At 41.4% G+C, this 19,762-nt stretch overlaps 1 protein-coding gene across 2 annotated transcripts in view; it reads right to left on the bottom strand.

Moving 5' to 3' along the window:
- ADCY2 (adenylate cyclase 2) overlaps positions 1-19,762 on the bottom strand; it is a 387,405-nt gene that overhangs the window by 84,170 nt on the left and 283,473 nt on the right. For both annotated transcript variants that reach the window (XR_005984284.1, XM_041731928.1), the window contains exons 10-14: positions 19,504-19,677; positions 15,590-15,633; positions 12,053-12,133; positions 4,482-4,551; positions 1,483-1,580 (exon numbers count right to left, since the gene is read on the bottom strand). Coding sequence is in view for 1 of the 2 variants with exons in the window: in XM_041731928.1 (XP_041587862.1) it covers positions 1,483-1,580; positions 4,482-4,551; positions 12,053-12,133; positions 15,590-15,633; positions 19,504-19,677 (467 nt within the window). In the remaining variant the exon portion in view is untranslated. The remainder of the gene's footprint in view (positions 1-1,482; positions 1,581-4,481; positions 4,552-12,052; positions 12,134-15,589; positions 15,634-19,503; positions 19,678-19,762) is intronic.

Below are 19,762 nucleotides of genomic sequence, written 5' to 3'. Positions count from 1 at the left end.
CAAGTGGTCCTGACATGGATGAGGAAGCACTTCTGCAGACAGGAAAAATCCAGCACAACCATACACTATCCCCCAAATGTCTGAAAGTTGTATTAATTATAAACCATTTCTGGGGGTTAATAATGGTATCTTTTTTTTTCAAAAAGAGTTTATTTATTCATGTGAGACACAGAGAGAGAGTCAGAGACACAGGCAGAGGGAGAAGCAGGTTACCTGTGGGGAGCCCGATGCAGGACTTGATCCTGGGACCCCAGGATCATTACCTGACCAGAAGGCAGATGCTCAACCACTGAGCCCCTGAGGTGTCCCTAATAATGGTATCCCTGGAATTCTTTTTAATGTGATAACTTCCATGACCCTCCTCCCTCTCTGTGCTCATCTCCTTCTCCCATCAACGCTCTGTTCACACCTATTACGAGGTATTCAGCAAGGATGGTAAGAACTCAGGGAAGAGTGCTTTTCTTTTAACTATTACGTTAGCATGCAGGAATTAAAATCCCCTTGTCTCTCTCAAGTGACAGTGGCAGACCCTCAAAATGAAAGGGAATTTGGTAAAAAAATAAAAACCAAAAGCTGAAAAGGAGAAAAGGCATTTAAATGCCCATTGCCATTAAGATCCCAGTAGCCCTTCTCTGCTAACAGGACTTGGGAGCTTTGGGGTGTTCTGGCCCCTTTGGACATCCTGGGAAAAGGGAGAAGGAATTATATTTGGCAGAGTAAAAAGCTTCTACTCCACAGCAACAGTAAGGGCTGAGGTTTTGAAGTTTCAGACATATCCCCTCAGAAGGTTCACAGTCTTTTCTTTTTACACTCATTTCTTAGGTGAGCTCATCCCATCCAGTGGGTTTAAATACTGCCCATGTGCTGGCTGTTCCAGATCATGACTCCACGCCCAGCTCCTCCACAAAGCCTGGATTCCTGCATGCCCTTCCTCTGTGAAGCTCCACTGCTTGGATGTGTAAGATACCAACACAAGTCTTTGATGCCCAGGACTGAGCCCTGGATTCATGTCCTGCCCTGCCCTGCTCCTTCCCCAGGATTCTCCCTCCCTGTAAATAGCAACTCCATTTTCCCAATTGCTCAGGCCCTCTTTCAGACAAACTCTTCCCCTTACTGTTCCTTTCAGGGTCACGAAGTCCTCTATTAGTTATTCATGCACTCATTCATTCATTCATTCATTCACTTCTTAGTCATTTTTCTCCCTATTCCAAAAAACAGGAGGCAATTTTCCCAAAGGAAAACAAACAAAACAAGACTGGAGATCAACTCATTAAAAAAGAAATGAGAAGTGAAAAGCGTTATTATCCCAATGAAAAAATAAGAGCTGCTTAACTTTGCAGATACTGACTTAACTGCCCCTCTCCCATGTCATAGAACCTTCTGTTTAGAAATCCACCCCTTGTCTTTATCCTTTAGTATAAGTGGGTTCCAGGAGAGAAGTACACCCGGTGAGGGTCCCAGCAGAGACGCACAGGTACTTACTTTGGTAATACCAGAATCTGTACAATAAAGATGCAGAAGAATATGAGACAGGCGCAGGTGACGTAGTACTTAAACGCTGGCAGTGCAGTGGCTCGGTACTAAAGGGACAAGAAGGGAACCATGAGTGCTGTTCCCTAAGACAGGGGCTGAAACCATCAGCCAGTGGCCAACCTGTACATGCATCACATTCATAAGTCCTGGATGTGGCCAAAAAAACCAAAAACTAAAAAACAAACAAAAAACCCCCAAGCTAAGGACAATGGCTATTCATCACTGGCAATGAGTACTTCCTCCCTCCAAATAGGCCATGAAAGAGTTTCTTCCCCAAACCAGGATTTTTGAGTTTAACTGTTCAGAAACCCATTTCACAGCAACTGGATCACGCCAGCAAGGAGAGAGTGGCTGACCAGAAGGACGAGTGAGTAAAGTGACAACAGGACTGTGAGCCTCGCAGGGTCCTGGTCCCCTTGTGGATCTCATGGCCACAGCTGTGTGGGGAAAGCAAATGACTATCCATATATTTTACTTTTGAAGAGTATTTTGGAGATGCAATTTCCTCACCTTATTTATTTAATTTAGTCCTGTTTGTTATTATTCATCTCAATGCTACTTCGAGGTATCAAGGAAGTTTGTAAGACAGAGCAGGCCAGTGGGCTTAGTTCTAGGTCTACGATCATTCCATGTGCTCGCCTGGACCTGGCCGATGGACTCTTTCCCTGCAACGAGCAGGTTCACGCAGCTTTTCATAACATCCAGGGCAATACACAGACCAGGGTAGCTGTCACCAGGGGCTGTCCATGCTTGAATCACACAGAAACAAAAGCAGCCAGCCAGCACTGCCCTCACAATGATGGCAATGACCTCTGTCCCTTATGTGACAGGCACTCTAAATGCTTTACATGAACGAACTCATTTAACCCGTACCACAACTGCCTGAGGAATAGTTCAAACTATTATCATCCCTACTTTTGGATGAAGGAACTTCATATCAGAATGATGGATTCACATTCTTAGGAAAACATGGCACATAGGAAAACCTGGGATTTCACCTAGGAGGACTGGCTCCCAAACCCAGACTCCCAAACCAGAAGCTATACTGCCTCCCCAGAGGAGGTTTTATCAAAAAACTAAAGGAAGTAACAATTTTTGTGCCCACGCTCTTGAAACCTCCTGACAATACTGACAGGTGGTATTAGCCATATCTGTGTAGATGGCTGCCCAAATTGTAGGAAGTTATAGTACACATTTCTTGGGTTGAACCTGCAGGGTTTTAGTGTAAGATGACTGACCTTTGTGGGGGGTTACTGATGTTTCTCTTGTGCTATGTCTTGCTGCCTTCTACCCCTCCTGCTGGCCTGAAGAGCAGGCTGGGGATAGGTGGACAGAAAGTGAGCTTAAATCCCAAAGCTATCTAAAATTTGCCTCAAAGTTGGCCTCCACAAATATGTACACCAGGGGAATATCAGCAAAAGCTGCATTTTCCAAGAACGATGGCCTTCTGTTTACCTGAGTATTTTTTGTGTGTGTGAATTTTGTGACTTGATACCCAGGAGAATTTACATGCTGGTGAAGAAGCTATATTCACATATTTGCAGAAATGGGATTACATTCTATTCATTCAACTGCATTCTTATCTTTTACCTTCTTTTGGGCTTTCTGTTGAGATATGAATTGGAATTTCTTCACGGTATTAATAAAGGAATTGGACTTCTATCAAGCAGGAACATTTAACATTAAAACAGTAAGTAACTATCAGTATTTATAATTTTAAAGTTATTCAAGGATAAAATAGTCAGTAATGATGATAAATTATAGGAAACATCATTTTGGTAAATGGTCTATAGTCGAAATGTTGAGTTATAAGCAGGGAATTGATCTCATTGAACACTAACACAAAATAAAGTTTGGGTGCAACTATTAAATCCAGCCCTGATGGATTTTGGATATTCTCTTCAATATTCATAAAACAATGAACTGAATTTCCTCAACAGAATTTTAATACCAGTGCTGTGACTTTTGCCATTAATAAAAATAGCTTTTGTTTAAATAAGTCTGTAATTATATAGTTGGATGATAAAAATTATCTCTTACTTGTTCCTTTCTCTAGATCAACACAAAAGGCAAATACAATAAAACTGACCTCTAAGAGTCGTCGTTTTTTTGGGGCAATAATTACTTAATTCATTTTAGCAAATCAATGGTAAGCTGGACATGTAAAGCCCAAATATTGCTTATTTATTTGAGCCTATCATAGCTCTTACTTTAGGGGGGGTCACAATGAGAAAGTATTTAGATAACAAATATTTAAATGTTTGGAAGTTCTTTTTTTCCTAAATATTTTATTTATTTATTCATGAGAGACACACAGAGAGAGGCAGAGACAGGCAGAGGGAGAAGCAGGCTCCCCTGTGAGAAGCCTGATGTGGGACTTGATCCCAGGACCCCAGGATCACAACCTGAGCCAAAGGCAGACACTCAACCACTGAGCCACCCAGGCATCCCAAAAGTTTGGGGTTTCTAATTCTCCCAAACAGATGTTGAATGTATACCTCATATTTTTGTTAAAAAAAAAATAAAATAAAATAAAATAAAATAAAAAAAAATAAATAAAAAAAAGATTTGTGTAAGGAAACTGCAACTTTATCAGGAAGGATTTTGTTTTCTTTTAAAGACTTTTCTAAGAAAATATGCCATTGAGAAAGCCAGTTACAAGCTCCTGTCCCCTCCCTGTGGCCCCAGATCTCAAACCTGTTGCAGTTTCTTTCCCTACCAGGAGGGCTGAGCAGGGTGACTGGCCAGAGAGAAACTCAGTCATGAGACACACAGTAGAAGAATAAGTGCATGGAAGCATCACAGAACAAGCTGCAAATAGGTCTGATACAGTCAGAGGCAGTGTCAGTGCTACTTGCTCAAAACAAGAGCACGACTTCATGAAGGGTTTTTTTTTTTTTTTAAATTCACATTTCAGAAAAAAAGATCAGGGAAAAAATGTAGCTTACTTCTTTTTCTAGTATTTTATTGTAGAACAGGAGTGAGATTCTCTGAATGTCTTCAGACTTGAGCCACTGCCTGGAAATAAAAAAAAAAGACAGATATCATAAAACCACACTTCAAACCAATGATCTGAAACTTAAAAAAAAAATAACATGCATTCTTCTTTCTTTCTTGTAAATCATCCAAAATTGAAGATTTAAAAAATAATACCAAAAAATGGGATATGGAACCTAGGACTAATGGGATGTGCAAATATAATACTCCTATTCACACACGGCCCTCCTTGGAAAATTACTATTATAAACCAGTTGTCATACCAAATTGAAACTCACATTACCCAAATTAAATAAATAGGGAGATAAATCATCAAAAGGATTCATATTCACCAATAAATTTATTCCCTGATGTTTTACTGAAATCACATGGTAGTTTCATCCTCTGAAAAATCTGGTTCATAGAGAAGCACTGCTTTTCTTAGCCTATAGCAAGCAATACATCAGAGCATCAAAACCATTTAGAGTATCCTTCAAATTCTGTGAGAGAAGATCCTGCTTCTTTCACTTACAGAAAATATTTTTATTGTCATGTTTTGCATTTCTATAAAGTAAAATATTTTGCTTGAATGCAGTTTTCAAAAAATGGGTAAAAATGCTAATACAATAAACGATTGGTTCAGAACACTAATGTAGTACATTGAATGCAAACATCAATGCACACAGGTGATATACACAGATTCCCTTAGATGTTGAAAAATAGATAAAAACTATATAAAGTATGTATTCTCACACACTGACTTTCAGAAATCAGTTTTGAGAAGGCAGTGGAAGTAAAGAGCTTAAGGACAAAACTCTTCTCTAGAATGTTGTATACACTGGCAAGTGGAAGAGAGACACCCCGTGAAAGACCCAGCCAACCAGGCACGTGATACCTGGTATGGTCACACACCTGGTAATAAAATAAATGCACATTTGATGACAGAAAGCTGAGTGAAACAGAAAGATACACACTCTCACATTTACAAGCACAGCAATACAAGGAAACACGGAAGTCTGTGTATAGAGAAAAAAAAAATCTAGAAATAAATACCAGCAAAATATATTACTGACTGGTTTAGGTCATTATGCTTAAGAATCTACATACTTTTATAATAAAAAAAAAACCTGATTTATAAATGTCTATGCATTATATATGTCTCTATATAATGTGTATATATGCATATATCTGTAAGTGTATACAACTATATAGTGACATCTATTGCTATACCTGCATATTAATATACAGGGAGAGAGAGTACATATATATATTAGGGCATTAGACATAAAATCATGTTTTATGTATATTTCTAAAAAACTGTTATAGCTGTTCAGTTATCAATTCACATGAATCTTTTCTTTCTTTCTTTCTTTCTTTCTTTCTTTCTTTGCACCTCTTTTATTCACATTCCAAAAGAAGCCCTACTGGGATGTCAGTTCCTTTATCAGATCATAAGGTTTTTCTTTTTTACCAATTATCTTTTTAAATATTTTATTTAAATTCAATTTGCCAACATATAGTATAACATCCAGTGCTTATCCCCTCACATGCCCTCCTTAATGCCCATCACCCCGTTACCCCATTCCCTCACCACCTCCCCTTCTAGAGTTAGAAGTCTCTCATGGTTTGTCTTCCTCTCTAATTTTTCTCCACTCAGTTCCCCTCCTTTCTCTTATAATCCCTTTCACTATTTCTTATATTCCCCTTATGAGTGAAACCATATGATGACTGTTCTTCTCTGATTGACTTATTTCATTCAGCATAATACCCTCCAGTTCCATCCATGTTGAAGCAAATGGTGGGTATGCATCCTTTCTGATGGCTGAGTATTATTCCATTGTATATATAGACCACATCTTCTTTATTCATCTATCAAAGGATATCGTGGCTCCTTCCAAAGTTTGGCTATTTTTAAAAATTATTTATTTATTTCACATGAATTTATTAATGGGGTACTTTTCTAAACCACTGGTCAGATGTCTATGGATTTCGACTCCCTGAGGTTTATTTGGGAGATAGAGATTTGGGGATCAGGGAAAGAAGGTCAAGTCAACTATTACACTTTACCTTGTAACTGGCAAGTGCAGCCACCAACTGATATTGGATCAGAGTCTCTAAATGCATACTGATGCTTCTCATCAGGGCTAATGACAAATTCACCCAGGAGACCACCACACTGCCGGAGGGACATCTCCAGGTCCACCTGGAGAGCTCTGTACCCAGGACTTTACATCCCATGTGCGCCATGATGAGCTGGACCATCCCCCCAAATCTGCACCACAGATGGTGCACTTTCAACTGAGGTACGGAAGTCACTAATGTATTCTAGAATGAATGCCATTTAAAGTAAGAACTATATGTTGGCTAATTGAATTTAAATTAAAAAAAAAAAAAGAAAAGAAAAAATAAAGAAAATTCAACCCCTGGGGGGAAAAAAAGTAAGAACTATAAAAATACTTTTTAGTTTAAGTATTTGGTTTAAGGTTATAAGCTTTAGGTATCAGGGACATAAACTTTTGTTAGTATTTATTACTGTTCAAAGTGCAGAAATATGGTATTGTCCTATTTGATGAGACTGGCAAGTGGAAAATAAAATCTGAGATACATTTTAACCATATTCACTTCAGAACTGTGTACTTATTATGAATATCAAACTATGAATAATGTATGCAGGTAACTTATTCAAAACAGTTTTTTTTTCATTATTGAGAAAGAAAATTCTAATTTCAAAATGCCCCTGGGTCAGCTAAGCTTGGAAGTAAACTAAGAGTGAAATTTGTCAGGTAGGAAGTAAAAGCATTTCCACCTCAATCAGCAGGGCCCCTGTGGGCCTCAATCACCTGCCTGTGTCCTGCAGGTGGACAGGTAGACAGGAAGTTCTTGAGACCAGGTCTCACTTCTCATGTCCCTAGTACTTAATACTGAGTTTCCTCAGCCACGAGCATGGGGTTTTTCCGACCTTTCCCTCACAAGGAAGAAGGGTATATTCTTCCCACAGGCTTTGTTGTCTGTAGGTTCTCGGAGATGGAGCAGTTCCCTTCACTGATTTGCAGGAAACGCCAATGTTTATAAACGTGATTTGGGTATTTGGAATAGGAAAGATTAGTGCGGGCTGATAAGGTCAAATATTATTTTTGGGAATTGGAATAGAGAGGCAAAGGAGGGAACAGAATGGAAAGGAGAGGGAAGGAAGGGAGGGAGAACGTGTGTTACATACAGTTTCCTGACATCCTTCCTGACCCAGGTGGCAGTGGGATGAAGAAAATGAACCTCACCCCTGTGCTATACAGTGAGTGACTCTCCAGTAATTTACACCAAGTTTTTTGTGTGCTAGGCCCAGTCAAACAAAGAAAATGCTAAATAAGATCCTGACTTGAGTGAGGGGAATGAGTACACTCATATCCTTACCCAGAATTATTCTGGAATGGAAGGATGTAGGTTCTTACAGCCAAGAGGGCACTAAAATAGAAGGAAGACCACTTTCCTACTGTTACAACCTGAGGATCTGTGTCCCCACCATTCGTAGGTTGAAGGTCCAGCCCCCAATGTGGCTCTATGTGGAGATGGGGCCTCTATGGAGATAATTAGAGTTAAATGAGGTCGTAATGGTGGGAAGGAATGAATGACAGCTCACTCAGTTGCTTTCTCACTCTGCCCAGCCTCAAGCAGAGGCCCTGTGAACACAACAGGAAGGCAACCTTCCACCAGTCAAGGAAAGAACTCTCACCAGAATCCAACCAAGACCAGGGTCCTTGGACCTACAGTCTCCAGAACTGTGCCAAGTAAAGGTCTGTGGTTGTAGCCCCTGGTCGTGGTCTTCAGGTATGGTGGCCCTGCTGACCTAACTCACCTGTGTGGGCATATTGAACCTGTAGCTTTGGTGGCTTTGATGATGCACTAAGACCCCGGGGCATTTGGGAAAGAGGGTCAAGAAAAGCAAGGCCTAAGGAAATGCTGCTGGACAGAGGCTCTCACCATGTGGAAGACCAGCCCTTCCTGAGCCCTGTGGTCTGAGACCCTCTGGTCCTGCTGTCCTGAATTTGTGCATTTGCACTGCCCAGCATACACATTGAAACTTGGAGCACACCATCTTCATTAACTCACCAGGTCCTTTTGTCAGTGTGAAGGCCAATATTTTTCCCTCTTAGAACTGTCACATTACCTCTTTCTAGTTGCTTTTTCTTAAAAACAAACAAACAAAAAACCAAAAGGCAAATGTAGGAGAACTTGACATGGCAGTCTGATTTGAAGATAATCACCTAGCACATCTCTTTTATTGAAATTAGTCTTGGGACATCTCAGTGGCTCAGGGTTTGAATGTCTGCCTTCAGCTCAGGGTATAGTCCTGGAGTCCTGGGATCAAGTCCCACCTTAGGCTCCCCTCGGGGAGCCTGCTTCTCCCTCTGACTACATCTCTGCTTCTCTCTTTGTGTCCCTCATGAATAAATAAATAAAATCTTTAAAAAAAGAAATTAGTCTTACAGGAAAGCCTTACTCCTCTGCCCCTGGGGAGGGGATGGTCTGGGCACCTTAGACTATGAGGCCTCCCTGTTCCCACAGTGAGGCTCCTGAGAGAAGTTTCTGGAAGGTCACCTCAGCGCAGAAAGTATCAATCATGCTTTTTTTTCCTCTCTTGCCTATCAGGACTCAGTCAGAATCTCGGGCACCTGCTCTGAGCACCTGTGTGCTGGTTTCTCTCCTCTCCTTCAGGGCTTTGAGAGGTGACACCATGCCTTGTGTCTTGGATGTCTGATGCCAAGCACGCGCTGCCGCTGCTGAGCTCTTCACTAAATGCTTGCTAAGGGACTAAATGAACTTGAGGACACAAAAATCTGCATATAAATCACTGTTTCCTGTCCATTGCAGGAAAAAAAGGAATAATGCATCAAGCCAGGAGTCCCCATTGACTCCTCCAGGGGAAATGCAAAGATCAGAAGGACATCAAAGGGAGGAACAAGAGGAGGTAATGAGTTGAGCCTAACAGAAGGGGAGGGAAGCTAGTTAAGAAATAAATGCAAAGTGGCTTCCATTTCAACATTTTCCCTTTGGGCTTCTGAGTTCAGTATGACATCTTTCCCTATTTCATTTCTAAAATGTGTTGGGAAAATTATAACATAAGTGGTTACACCAACATTAAACATTACCTTATGTGGAGGCCGAGAAAATTAAGGCCATTCCACCTTAAATTCAGCGTTAGCACAAGTACAGCCACCTCAGCCCTTGTGAATAAGAGCTGAACTTGACCTTACTTCAGTTAAGCCCCATATTAGAATGAGAACAAAGCTCAGAATGCCCTCGGCAGGAAATCCCATATCAGAAAGACAACAGAGCTCAGAGAATCCCATATCAGATCTTAAGAAACTCCCCCACCCATTCCCCCCATATTGAAATGGGAAAAAAAAAATTCCTCCACCCCTTCTGAAAATCCCCTAGACCAGCCCAAAAAAAACCCAGCTGTAACCCACTTCAGGGTTCAAGCTCCTGCTCTGCTGTGTGGAGTATACTTGGACCCAAGCTCGAGCTTGTAAATAAACCCTCATGTACTTGCATAGGTGTCGGCTCCTTGGTGGTTTCTGGGATTTGCAATCTTGGGCACAACACTTAGAATAAAACTCCATTAAAACATGAAGGTGTTCCCTCAAAACGCATTTGAGTATGAAATGATACAACACAGACACTCCAAAAGCCACCTGAACAAAAATAAGGCCAGACCAGTGATTATGCTTTCTAACGATTCCTTCAGTTGGAATACTCTAAAAGGTGGACACGAAGGTCATTTAGAAGGTAGTGCTCCTGCGGAACCTGGGTGGCTCAGTGGTTGATCATCTTCCTTTGGCTCAGGGGGTGATCCTGGGGTCCTGGGATCCAGTCCCACATTGGGCTCCCCACAGGGAGGCTGCTTCTCCCTCCCTCTGCCTGTGTCTCTGCCTCTCTCTCTCTCTCTGTCTCTCATGAATAAATAAATAAAATCTTAAAAAAAAAAAAGAAGAAGAAGGTAGAGGTCCTGCAAGAAGGCATGCTGAGGTTGATTTTATTAACGGGTTTTCTATTATTACCATTACTACTGAAATTGTTAAGCTTTGTCAGGGACGAGGTGTTCGCTTTCTTCTGATGCTGTGTTATTTTGGTGGGTCACAGAGAAGTAGGTGTGATTTCCTCTGGCTGAATGAATCTATCTGTCCACCTATATTACATGCAATCAGACCCTTCCCTAGATTTGGGCTGCCAATAGATTCTAGGTAATGTAGTTTCTCCATTTGTGATGTGCTGAGGTTTCAGCAGAGTTGAGGTTGACTTTTATACTGCTTTTAGTACCAGGCAAAGCAGAACATTTGTCCGGGCACTGATGGGGTGTCCTGAGGGCCCCATGGCAGGTGGAAGGCACGCAAAGGCACCTCTAGACAAGAATTAATTCAACATGCCAGCATATGTGAATTGCAATTCTAGCCCAGCTAAGTTACTTCATTGTGTATATATGTGATCACACACACACACACACACACACATACACACCCCACATACGCACATACATATGCACTCATATGATTCTTTCTTAAGTCATGTAAATATTCTAAAACTAATCCTTATATGGAACAATCTAGAGAAGGCACACATTTTTCAAAGCTGTGCAACATAGTTTTGAAAGCAGAGAGTTCTGGTGAAAATCATTCATACTTTTTTCAAGAGTCAACTTTCATGATAAAAATCAAATAGGTTTGCAAGGATGGAAACTTTTTCATTAAGGCTTTTCATTTGGACCTACTGATGTGTTTGGTACAATTTAAACGAATAAACATTCACTGAGTGTCTAATGGGCAGAGGCACCATACTGTCATCAATCTTCTGCCCTCCAGAATTCAGCCATGACACATGCACCTAAGGAAAATTCCAAAGCCAACGAATGTAGTCATTATGTCCAGGCCGTGTGAGCTACCACTTTAAAAAATTTTTCCCATTGCATCTCCTGGACCATTTAAAAATCAACAGCAATTCATAGACTGAACAGACATTCACAGACTTCAGATTTCATCGACTGAATGATATTTTGTCCTCCAAAGAATTTTTCTTCGTCCTACTGCTGCCACGAAATCAGATTCTAATTCTCAAAGCCTCTCTTCGACAAATTAGAACATGGGTAGGTCCACGTTCCCTGGTTGTGCAAGGGAATAAATGCATTTTGAATAGAGAGTGTCACACAACACAACTCAAAATTTCCCATATAGCATTCCTATTGATCTTTAAAAAATATTACTTATTGAACACGTTTTGCTTGCTATGATTTTTCTATGTTTATGTCATGCTATTTTCCAGTAATCTACTTGGAGAGTATTTTTCTAGGCAGGAATGAAACATTTTCTAATTACCGAAGGAGATTACTAAGGACAATTGAGATGAAATGAGCGAATGGCCTCTAAAAGCATGGCTTTGTCATGGCAAGTGTTATATAGTTTATGGTGAAATTCTTGGAAAATATGACACAATTTTCAAATCACAGGATTTGAAATAAAAAATGCATGGTAATTTAAGATTACAAAGTACTCACTTTTGTGCATTAATTCCATCAATTGCTTGAATCATCCTTTCATTTAATTCTTCTTCAAATCTTTTCTTTTGGGACTTGGTTCTGTATGAAAAGGAAATATTATGACAGAGAATAGACTAAGCCAAATATGAAGTTCATTTTTCTATGATACTAAAATTTCTGTTTAATCCTGCCGTTGGATAAAAAAAATAAAAATAAAAATAAAGAAGGAAGGAAACCAGAGTGTCTGAACAGTCTTTTCTCTATTAACATCTAACCACTCTGTGGATTGAGCAAAGTGACTAGAGTTTTTGGTGCAGTAAAATATTGCCTAGAGTTTAGTCACTGAGAGTTAAATGATACCGGCGTGAAAAAAGCGACACTGGAGATAAGTACCTGGTGTTTGCGATAAAAGAACTTTCTGTCCTAAGAGATGCATTAGCCCTTGACTTGTTGCGTTCATAAATTTTATTTTATGATGGAGCACACTGCCTTTGGAAATTCCCCTGCAAAAATTTGTTTGGTGGAAAAAAAAGATCAAAACAGTTATTCCTTGTTCATGCTTCCCTTGGTCAGTTTTCAAGAATTTGCAGGACTACAGTCTTCTTTGAGGCATATCAAAGCTTAATTGTATGCATTTAAAGCTTCCTCAGCTTTAATTTGAAAGCCCTAATCACAGGAAACCCCACATATATTTGCAGACACTCACTTGATCTTAGAAGAAAATAATCTTCAACCATAATAAAAGACGCCTTGTAAATAAATTAGGCCAAAAGAACGAGTTCCCTAAGGTTACCCTGACCATTCGTGTGAGCATGATATAAAGGAGAAAACCAAAATAGTCCCTATTTTTAAAAATTATACATCTCCTACAGAGAGTAAAAGCCCAGGCGAGCCTCACCAGATTGGCCCCACCCAGCCTGCACCTGCCTCTCAGTAGAGCCTCTGCAAGTCACCTGGTCCAATGTGGAGGGAGCACATGGCTTCTCTGTGCTCCAGTGAATTCAACTACTAATCGGACAGGCCTTCTACTCTGGGATAACAGTAACTTTTCTGATTTCAGAACCGCCTATAGCTGTTGAATAAGGCAAATTCATTTTTATCCTTCTTTTTTTAAAAAAGCAAGTTAATTTAGCAGTCATCTAGGATGGTTCATTCTCATTTATAGGCGAGGCGCTACCTTCATTTTTTGGTATCAGCCCTCTGCCTACACTTGAGTTTGCGGACTTTCTTTTTCACGAAGTCTCATCACATCTAAGAACAGTGTAAGTCCCTGGTGGCTCATAGGGAACATAATCCTTCATTGTTATGCCCTGCGGCTAACAATAGCCTTGCCTCCCTGAATCTGTTTTAGGATTAGTTTACATAATGCCTGTACAGCACTCAACGCTGTAAAGGTGCACACGACATAATCAATATGTGCGTATTATTAACATCCTCTGTGTTTACTGATTACCTGGATAACAATTCCTTTTTTTTTTTTTTAAGATTTTATTCATTTATACATGAGAGACACAGACAGAGGCAGAGACACAGGCAGAGGGAGAAGCAGGCTCCCTACAGAGAGTCTGATGTGGGACTTGGATCCCAGGACCCTAGTATCATGACCTGAGTCGAAGGCAGATGCTCAACCACTGAGCCACCCAGGTGTCCCTAGATAACAGTTCTTAAAACACAGTTTTCTTGTGTCTGTAATTTTGTGATTTCTGCTCTGGTAAATGAGGATCCCCTGGGGCAGATAATCTACCACTAGGGGTTCTTAATTTGCCAGCTAGGGCTTTGTTCCGTGGACTTCAGGCGTTTCTGGAAGTCCAGTCTGTGTTCCTGCTGCTGGGCCACCCTGCTGTCTAATTTCCTCTCAAGTTTTCTCCTGATCTCTTTCCCCGACCTGTCTCCCTCCCATGCCTGGTCTACGGTATCTAAAGACGAGGGGAGGAGGTCATGCGTTATCTCAGATAATGTTCAATACCAGGTAATGCTGGCTCAATGGCTAGGCTGCAGGCTCAGGGAGGTTTTATAACACAGGCATTCAGGAAGCCAGGACATGTGAGGACAGCCCTGGTGAGATTGATTTGAAAGTGGTGCTCTCCCCATGAGGCCCTGGGACCACCAACGATCCAAACATCGCAGAAAGTAGAATCGATATGGAAGAGACTCCCAGCAAAGCCAGCAGGACAGGAGAGTAGTTAGGAGCTGAGAGTTTGAGGTCACAAGGCCAGGGCAAAAATCTGGGCCTCACGCTGGCCAGCCATGTGGCTCTAGCCATTCCCCTAACCTCTTGTGCCTCTGTGTCCTCCCATCTAAAAAGGCAATGGCATAGTGTCTATGTTGGAGTAGGGATGAAGTTAGATTTTCCGTATGCCTAGTTCAGATCCAAATGATGCCTATTGTCAGTGTCTTGCACCCAGCACTTGTCCCGGAAGCTGCTGCCCACATCATATGGGCACATCCACAAGGTGACCCTGCTCTACTTTCAATGAATAGACCCTTGAAGCAGAATCTCAGGGAGGATGAGAGAGGTATCAGAAGAAATACTGAATATAAAGTGAAAAGATGTCTATGAAATTTCCGTGGACAGTCACTTGCAGATGTGCTGCATCTTATTGGCTTGATGAGTCACACCTTCTCAAGGCATCTTACGGGAACCATTATGTTCTTAAATTGATACTAAGCTCTCTTTAATACAGCATGTGCCACTTAATGTTTCAAAAGCCTAAGAACCCAATATCCTTACAACACCGGACTCTGAGTATTATATCTCAATATTAAAATTTCAAATGTCACCTAAAATACAAATTCGAGCTCGTTACAACAAATGGAGTCACACAGAAGATTCTGGAATGAGGTGTGCTACTTGCAAGGATGTGGCAGGTGACAATCTAATTGTGTTTAATTACACTTGGATACAACGCATTTTCTACAGAATAAACTCACTTCCCTGTGGGAAAAGAAAGGCTGACTTAAGTTCTGGGCTTATTAATTTTCCTAACGACTTCAATAAGAAATACTTAACTGCCTAACCAATGCCTTTTGAGCTTCAGAGCTAGAGGAGCATGAAAAAGGTTTACTGCCTGTCATTTTGTGGTCGATGGTGACAGGGGACTGTGGACAGCGTCTGAAGCTTTTATCTTATTTTGAGCAGTTGGCAGGCCTTCTTTTCACTGTAGAAAGGCCAGACTTATCTGGCTTTTATCTCTAGGATTCAACACATACACAGTATGTAATTTTAAGCAACGTACCCGTTTTAAGAAAATTCAAATTTTTTTTAACTACATATTAATGTTAAGAAGAGTCGTTTTTAAGAAAAACAATTTAAAGTTCAAATGTGTTTGCCAGGTGTTGTTTTCCTTTTCTCTCTTTTAAACCTGATAATATGACACTAATAATTATATTTTTAGAAGCTGAAAACAATCTAATTGGGCTTTTCACAGGCAGCTGCTCTTTTTAGAAGAAATGGCCTTCCAAAGTTGTTACTCTAATTGATGATAATCACTTTCAGAAATAAATTCTAAAGAAACCCAAGCCTTTAAAAATCAGAAAGTACAACAAATACCATACCTTAAGGTACGATTTTGGAAATTATGCTGACCCATTGGCACATCCTATTTAAAAAAACAAAAACAAAAAAAGTTATTAGTTTCTAACCACAAACTTTAAAGGACAATGTTGCAATGATAATCATGCATAACATTATTTTTTTCTCTTATGGAAAGCATCATTTAGGTAACAATTACCCCATGGAGAAGAGGAGCTTAATTATAAATGTGAAAAAGGTGAAAATCTCAGTTTATACTTAAAATGTTGGTGTCATCTATAAAGTCTGTATGTTGGAAATATCAGGATTGTTGTCTGGAGCTTTAAAATTGACATCCTGATATTTGCAGATATGACTTCAGATAAGGGCCTTGCAGGTAACTGTTAGGTACTGTAGACAGTTTACAATCCTATGAAAAGGTAGTCTGGCTTCACATACTAAAAAATGCTTTTAAACACAAATATCAGGACACCTGGGTGGCTCAGTGGTTGAGCATCTGCCTTCAGCCCAGGGCATGATCCTGGAGTCCCAGGATCGAGTCCTGCATTGGGCTCCCTGTGTGGAACCTGCTTCTCCCTCTGCCTGTGTCTTTGCCTCTCTCTGTGTCTCTCATGAATAAGTAAATAAAATTTATATTTTTTTAATTTAAAAAATAAAAATAAACACAAATATCCCCACTGAATCTGTAGCCAGGCATTATCCCTGAACTGGGCTGTTAAGAAACTGGCGCCCTCAATTAAGTATGTAAAATCACAACTCATTGATCAAAAAGAGGAAACCAACATATGAGTGCGGGTAGTTTCTGTAAAGGAACTTAGAGAGAGACACTGGTCGGGGTTCGTCAGTGGGGGACATGCTGCCAAATGTTCAACAGATTTTAAAAAAACCCAGAAGATCCACTTTTATACATCTGTGGCAGAAATTAAAGTTGAAACAAAGCTTCTCTAAGTGGCTCCAAAGAAACTTTGCAGCTTTATCTCCAGCATTAGATTAGGAAATGTATTTAGCTTAGGGAAAAGGAAGGCTATTTTTTAAAAAATAACTAGACTCCAAGTCTTATTTCATAAAGTATATGTGCTGCTGAAGCAGGCACATATTACATAAAGTAAAATAATGCATTATTCACCAGCTCTATCAACGCTGAATCAAGAGTCAGTGGAGTTCTGCATAGGGGATTAAGGAAAAGAAATCACTTTTGGCAATGACACCGTTTGACCTTGGAATGTATTAATAAGAATGATGCTGGGGTGTTTCTCAGAGTGAGTAAGGGACACAGCCAACAGTTGTATGAGCTTCCTGTACTAAACAAAGCCTTGGATTTTCTTAAGACATTCTAGACTGTTGCTAAGGCAATCCCTCGGCTCTGCACCTGAAACTGTGAGACCAGCTGATTAAGAAAGTTGAGTTTGTTCAAGAGATCTTCCAATTTTTATACACAACTCCCTGAAGCCAGAAGCACTAGACAGTTCTGATTCTCTCCTGAAGGAGGCATCATCACTAACACATGCCCACAGATTAAAGTCAGAATGAAATCTCTCCCGGGGCCCCATGCTCAGGCAACAGGGGAGGCAGTCCTTCTTAAGTTTTGGGACAATAAGACTGATAAGACTCAATATTTTTTAAGTAGTCTCCAAACCCAGCATGGAGCCCAATGTGGAGCTTGAACTCAAGATTGACCCTGACATCAACAGTCAAAGGCTTAACTGACTGAACCAACCAAGTGCCCCAAAGACTGATAGGAAACAACAACCACAATGACATCAATAATGCACCTGGAAACAGTATCTGAAACCACGAAAGAAACAACATATAAGATCACATTCTCATATTTATAGACAATTTTTCTTTCTTGAAAGCCAACCAACCAAACACTGGTACATAATAAATCTCAGCTAGACATAGAGTTATCAGCCATGGACTCTAGTAACAAATGCAGTGTTGAAGCAAAATCATCCAAATTATTTTCATTTTTTGTACAAGTGATAGAAACATTGACTTTCACTGACAATGGAGACTCCCATCCTAGGATGCTTCCCTCAAACGGCCCCAAATGCTGGGAGGCCCCAGAAGCCTCAGGTCTGCCTCCTTGGATCTCCTCTTGATGATTTCATCTGGTTCCATGGCTTTGAATATCACCTAAAACTGGAAAACTCTTCTTCCAATCTCAGCTCAGAGTTCTCCCGAGTTCCAGGCTTACACATCCAACTGGGGGCAGAGCCGCATGGAGGTGTCTAAATGGCATAGTGTCTGGAAGATGCCCATCAGCAGTGTTCACTTTTCCATCTTGCATCACCTGTTTCCACCCAAGAATCTGTCATTTCAGCTATTCATCATTCTTCCAGCTGTGCAGCCAAAGAAGTGTGGTATGGATGATCTTTGATCCTCCTTTTTGAGCGTAGTTGTCTATTGCCAAGTCTTATTTGCCCTAAGTTCACATGAGCCCCTGGGTTTGCTCCTCACTCATTTTTCTACTATAATCTGAGCATAACAGGGCATCAATCTCCTCTGGAGCTGTGCACTCTTGCTCCATCATTCCAAAGCATTAATCATGCCATGGCCTTTCCTCAATTCTGATCCTCTGATGACTTCTTGTTATATGTAGAGTGGATTGCACTATTAGCTCAGCGCATCTCATCCCTTGATAAACTCTGAGTCCTTACTGCTGATGACACTGCAGCCATGCCAGCCTCCTCTCTGTCACCCCCACTGAAGACATCGACTCATTTCCATGTTGGGGCCAGTGAGTGTATTCGCTGCTACCTCCTCCCCACCGTCCTGCTCTCCTCTCTGAGACCCCCAGCTGGCCCACCCAAAGCAGCCACTCCCTCCCCAGGGACACCTCCATGTTGTCTTCGTCATCAACCTCAGCAGCCCTGGAAATGAGCCTGTTTGTTTACTCATTTGCTGCTTATGGTCTCTCTTTTCCCAAGATGCAGCACACTGCTCTCGGACCTCTGCTGGCAGGCTGACTCCCTGGTGGACCAAAGGATACGGTCCCCGGACAGGTCACATTTACTTTTTCATTGGGAAAAAACCACCAGGGAAGTTGAGAGGAGAGTCATAATGAAGCCCAAACAAGAATGTGGATCAGGGAGGCGGGGGCCTTGGGTGTTGTCACTGTGGGCTGTGGGGAGGCCGGAGGCACAGCAAGATTGAAGACTTGGCTTTCCCCCGACAAGCTGACGGGCCTCTTCTCATCAGCCGATGGGGGCTACGTAACATTCCACTGTCTTTTTCACCTCAACTGCATCCCTGGTACAATTAACACCATTATACATGAAATTTTACTCAGAGATCGTTTTAAAACTCTAACAATGCTACTGGGATTATTCTAAGTGCTTCGCTGTAGTTACTTTTCTAGTCCCCTGTGGGTCTTTGCTATTTTCTATCTGCATTTCAGCCATCTTAGTGAAAGTGTCCCTGTCGTAAGGAGCTTTGGCACTTGATGAGCTGTTGGGAGCTGGAGGGATGTCAGCAGGGAGCTCCAACAATAGCAGAACGTTCACTGCCCTGGACACGGCTTGAACACTACCAAGATGAGAAGACAGTCTAGATGCTGCGATTTAACCTGCAAGGGCATCACGCCTTCATCTGTTCTTTGGTTAAGATGCCCAGTCTTTCTGCTTTATGAGAGCAAACAAACAAAATGCCGTGACAAAAAAAAAAAAAAAAAGTTCAACTGCTGCTAATAACTAAATGAAGTAACAGGAGGTAAATAAAATGGTCCCGGGTTATAAAGTTTTACTGCAGAATTGCCTTGGTTCAAACCCTTAGTAAAGTGAGCCCAGCCCTCACTCACACCCCGGGAGCTGTTGGTAAGGGGCCTCCCGGAGGAGAAGGGGTAAGCCTGCTTCATCACAGACCAAAGTTACTTTGGCAGAAGCAGCCCAAGCCCTCTGTGTTAGGGGCCGGCGTTCTGAGCATGGGGAGAGCGTACCGTCGTGCTGATCTTGCCATTCTCTGTGGTCATGCTGTCTCGATGATGCAGGTGTGCAAAGGGCTTGGCCGCTCCCCAGGACTCCAGGTACCGGGTCATGCGCACAGAAGCCCTCATCTTGGCTCCATCGAGGGTGTGGCGAGGTCTGAAGAGGTGAGGACTCCTTCGTTCTCCCTGGGGGTGAGAAGCAGAGCATGACACCTGGCCTAGCCAAGGGGTCAACCTCCTCCTTCCCGCTCCCTCGCCCCCACTGTAAGAT

The sequence above is a fragment of the Vulpes lagopus genome, chromosome 17, assembly GCF_018345385.1.
Source record: "Vulpes lagopus strain Blue_001 chromosome 17, ASM1834538v1, whole genome shotgun sequence".
NCBI lineage: Eukaryota > Metazoa > Chordata > Mammalia > Carnivora > Canidae > Vulpes > Vulpes lagopus.
This window is presented reverse-complemented; position numbering and strand designations above follow the sequence as displayed.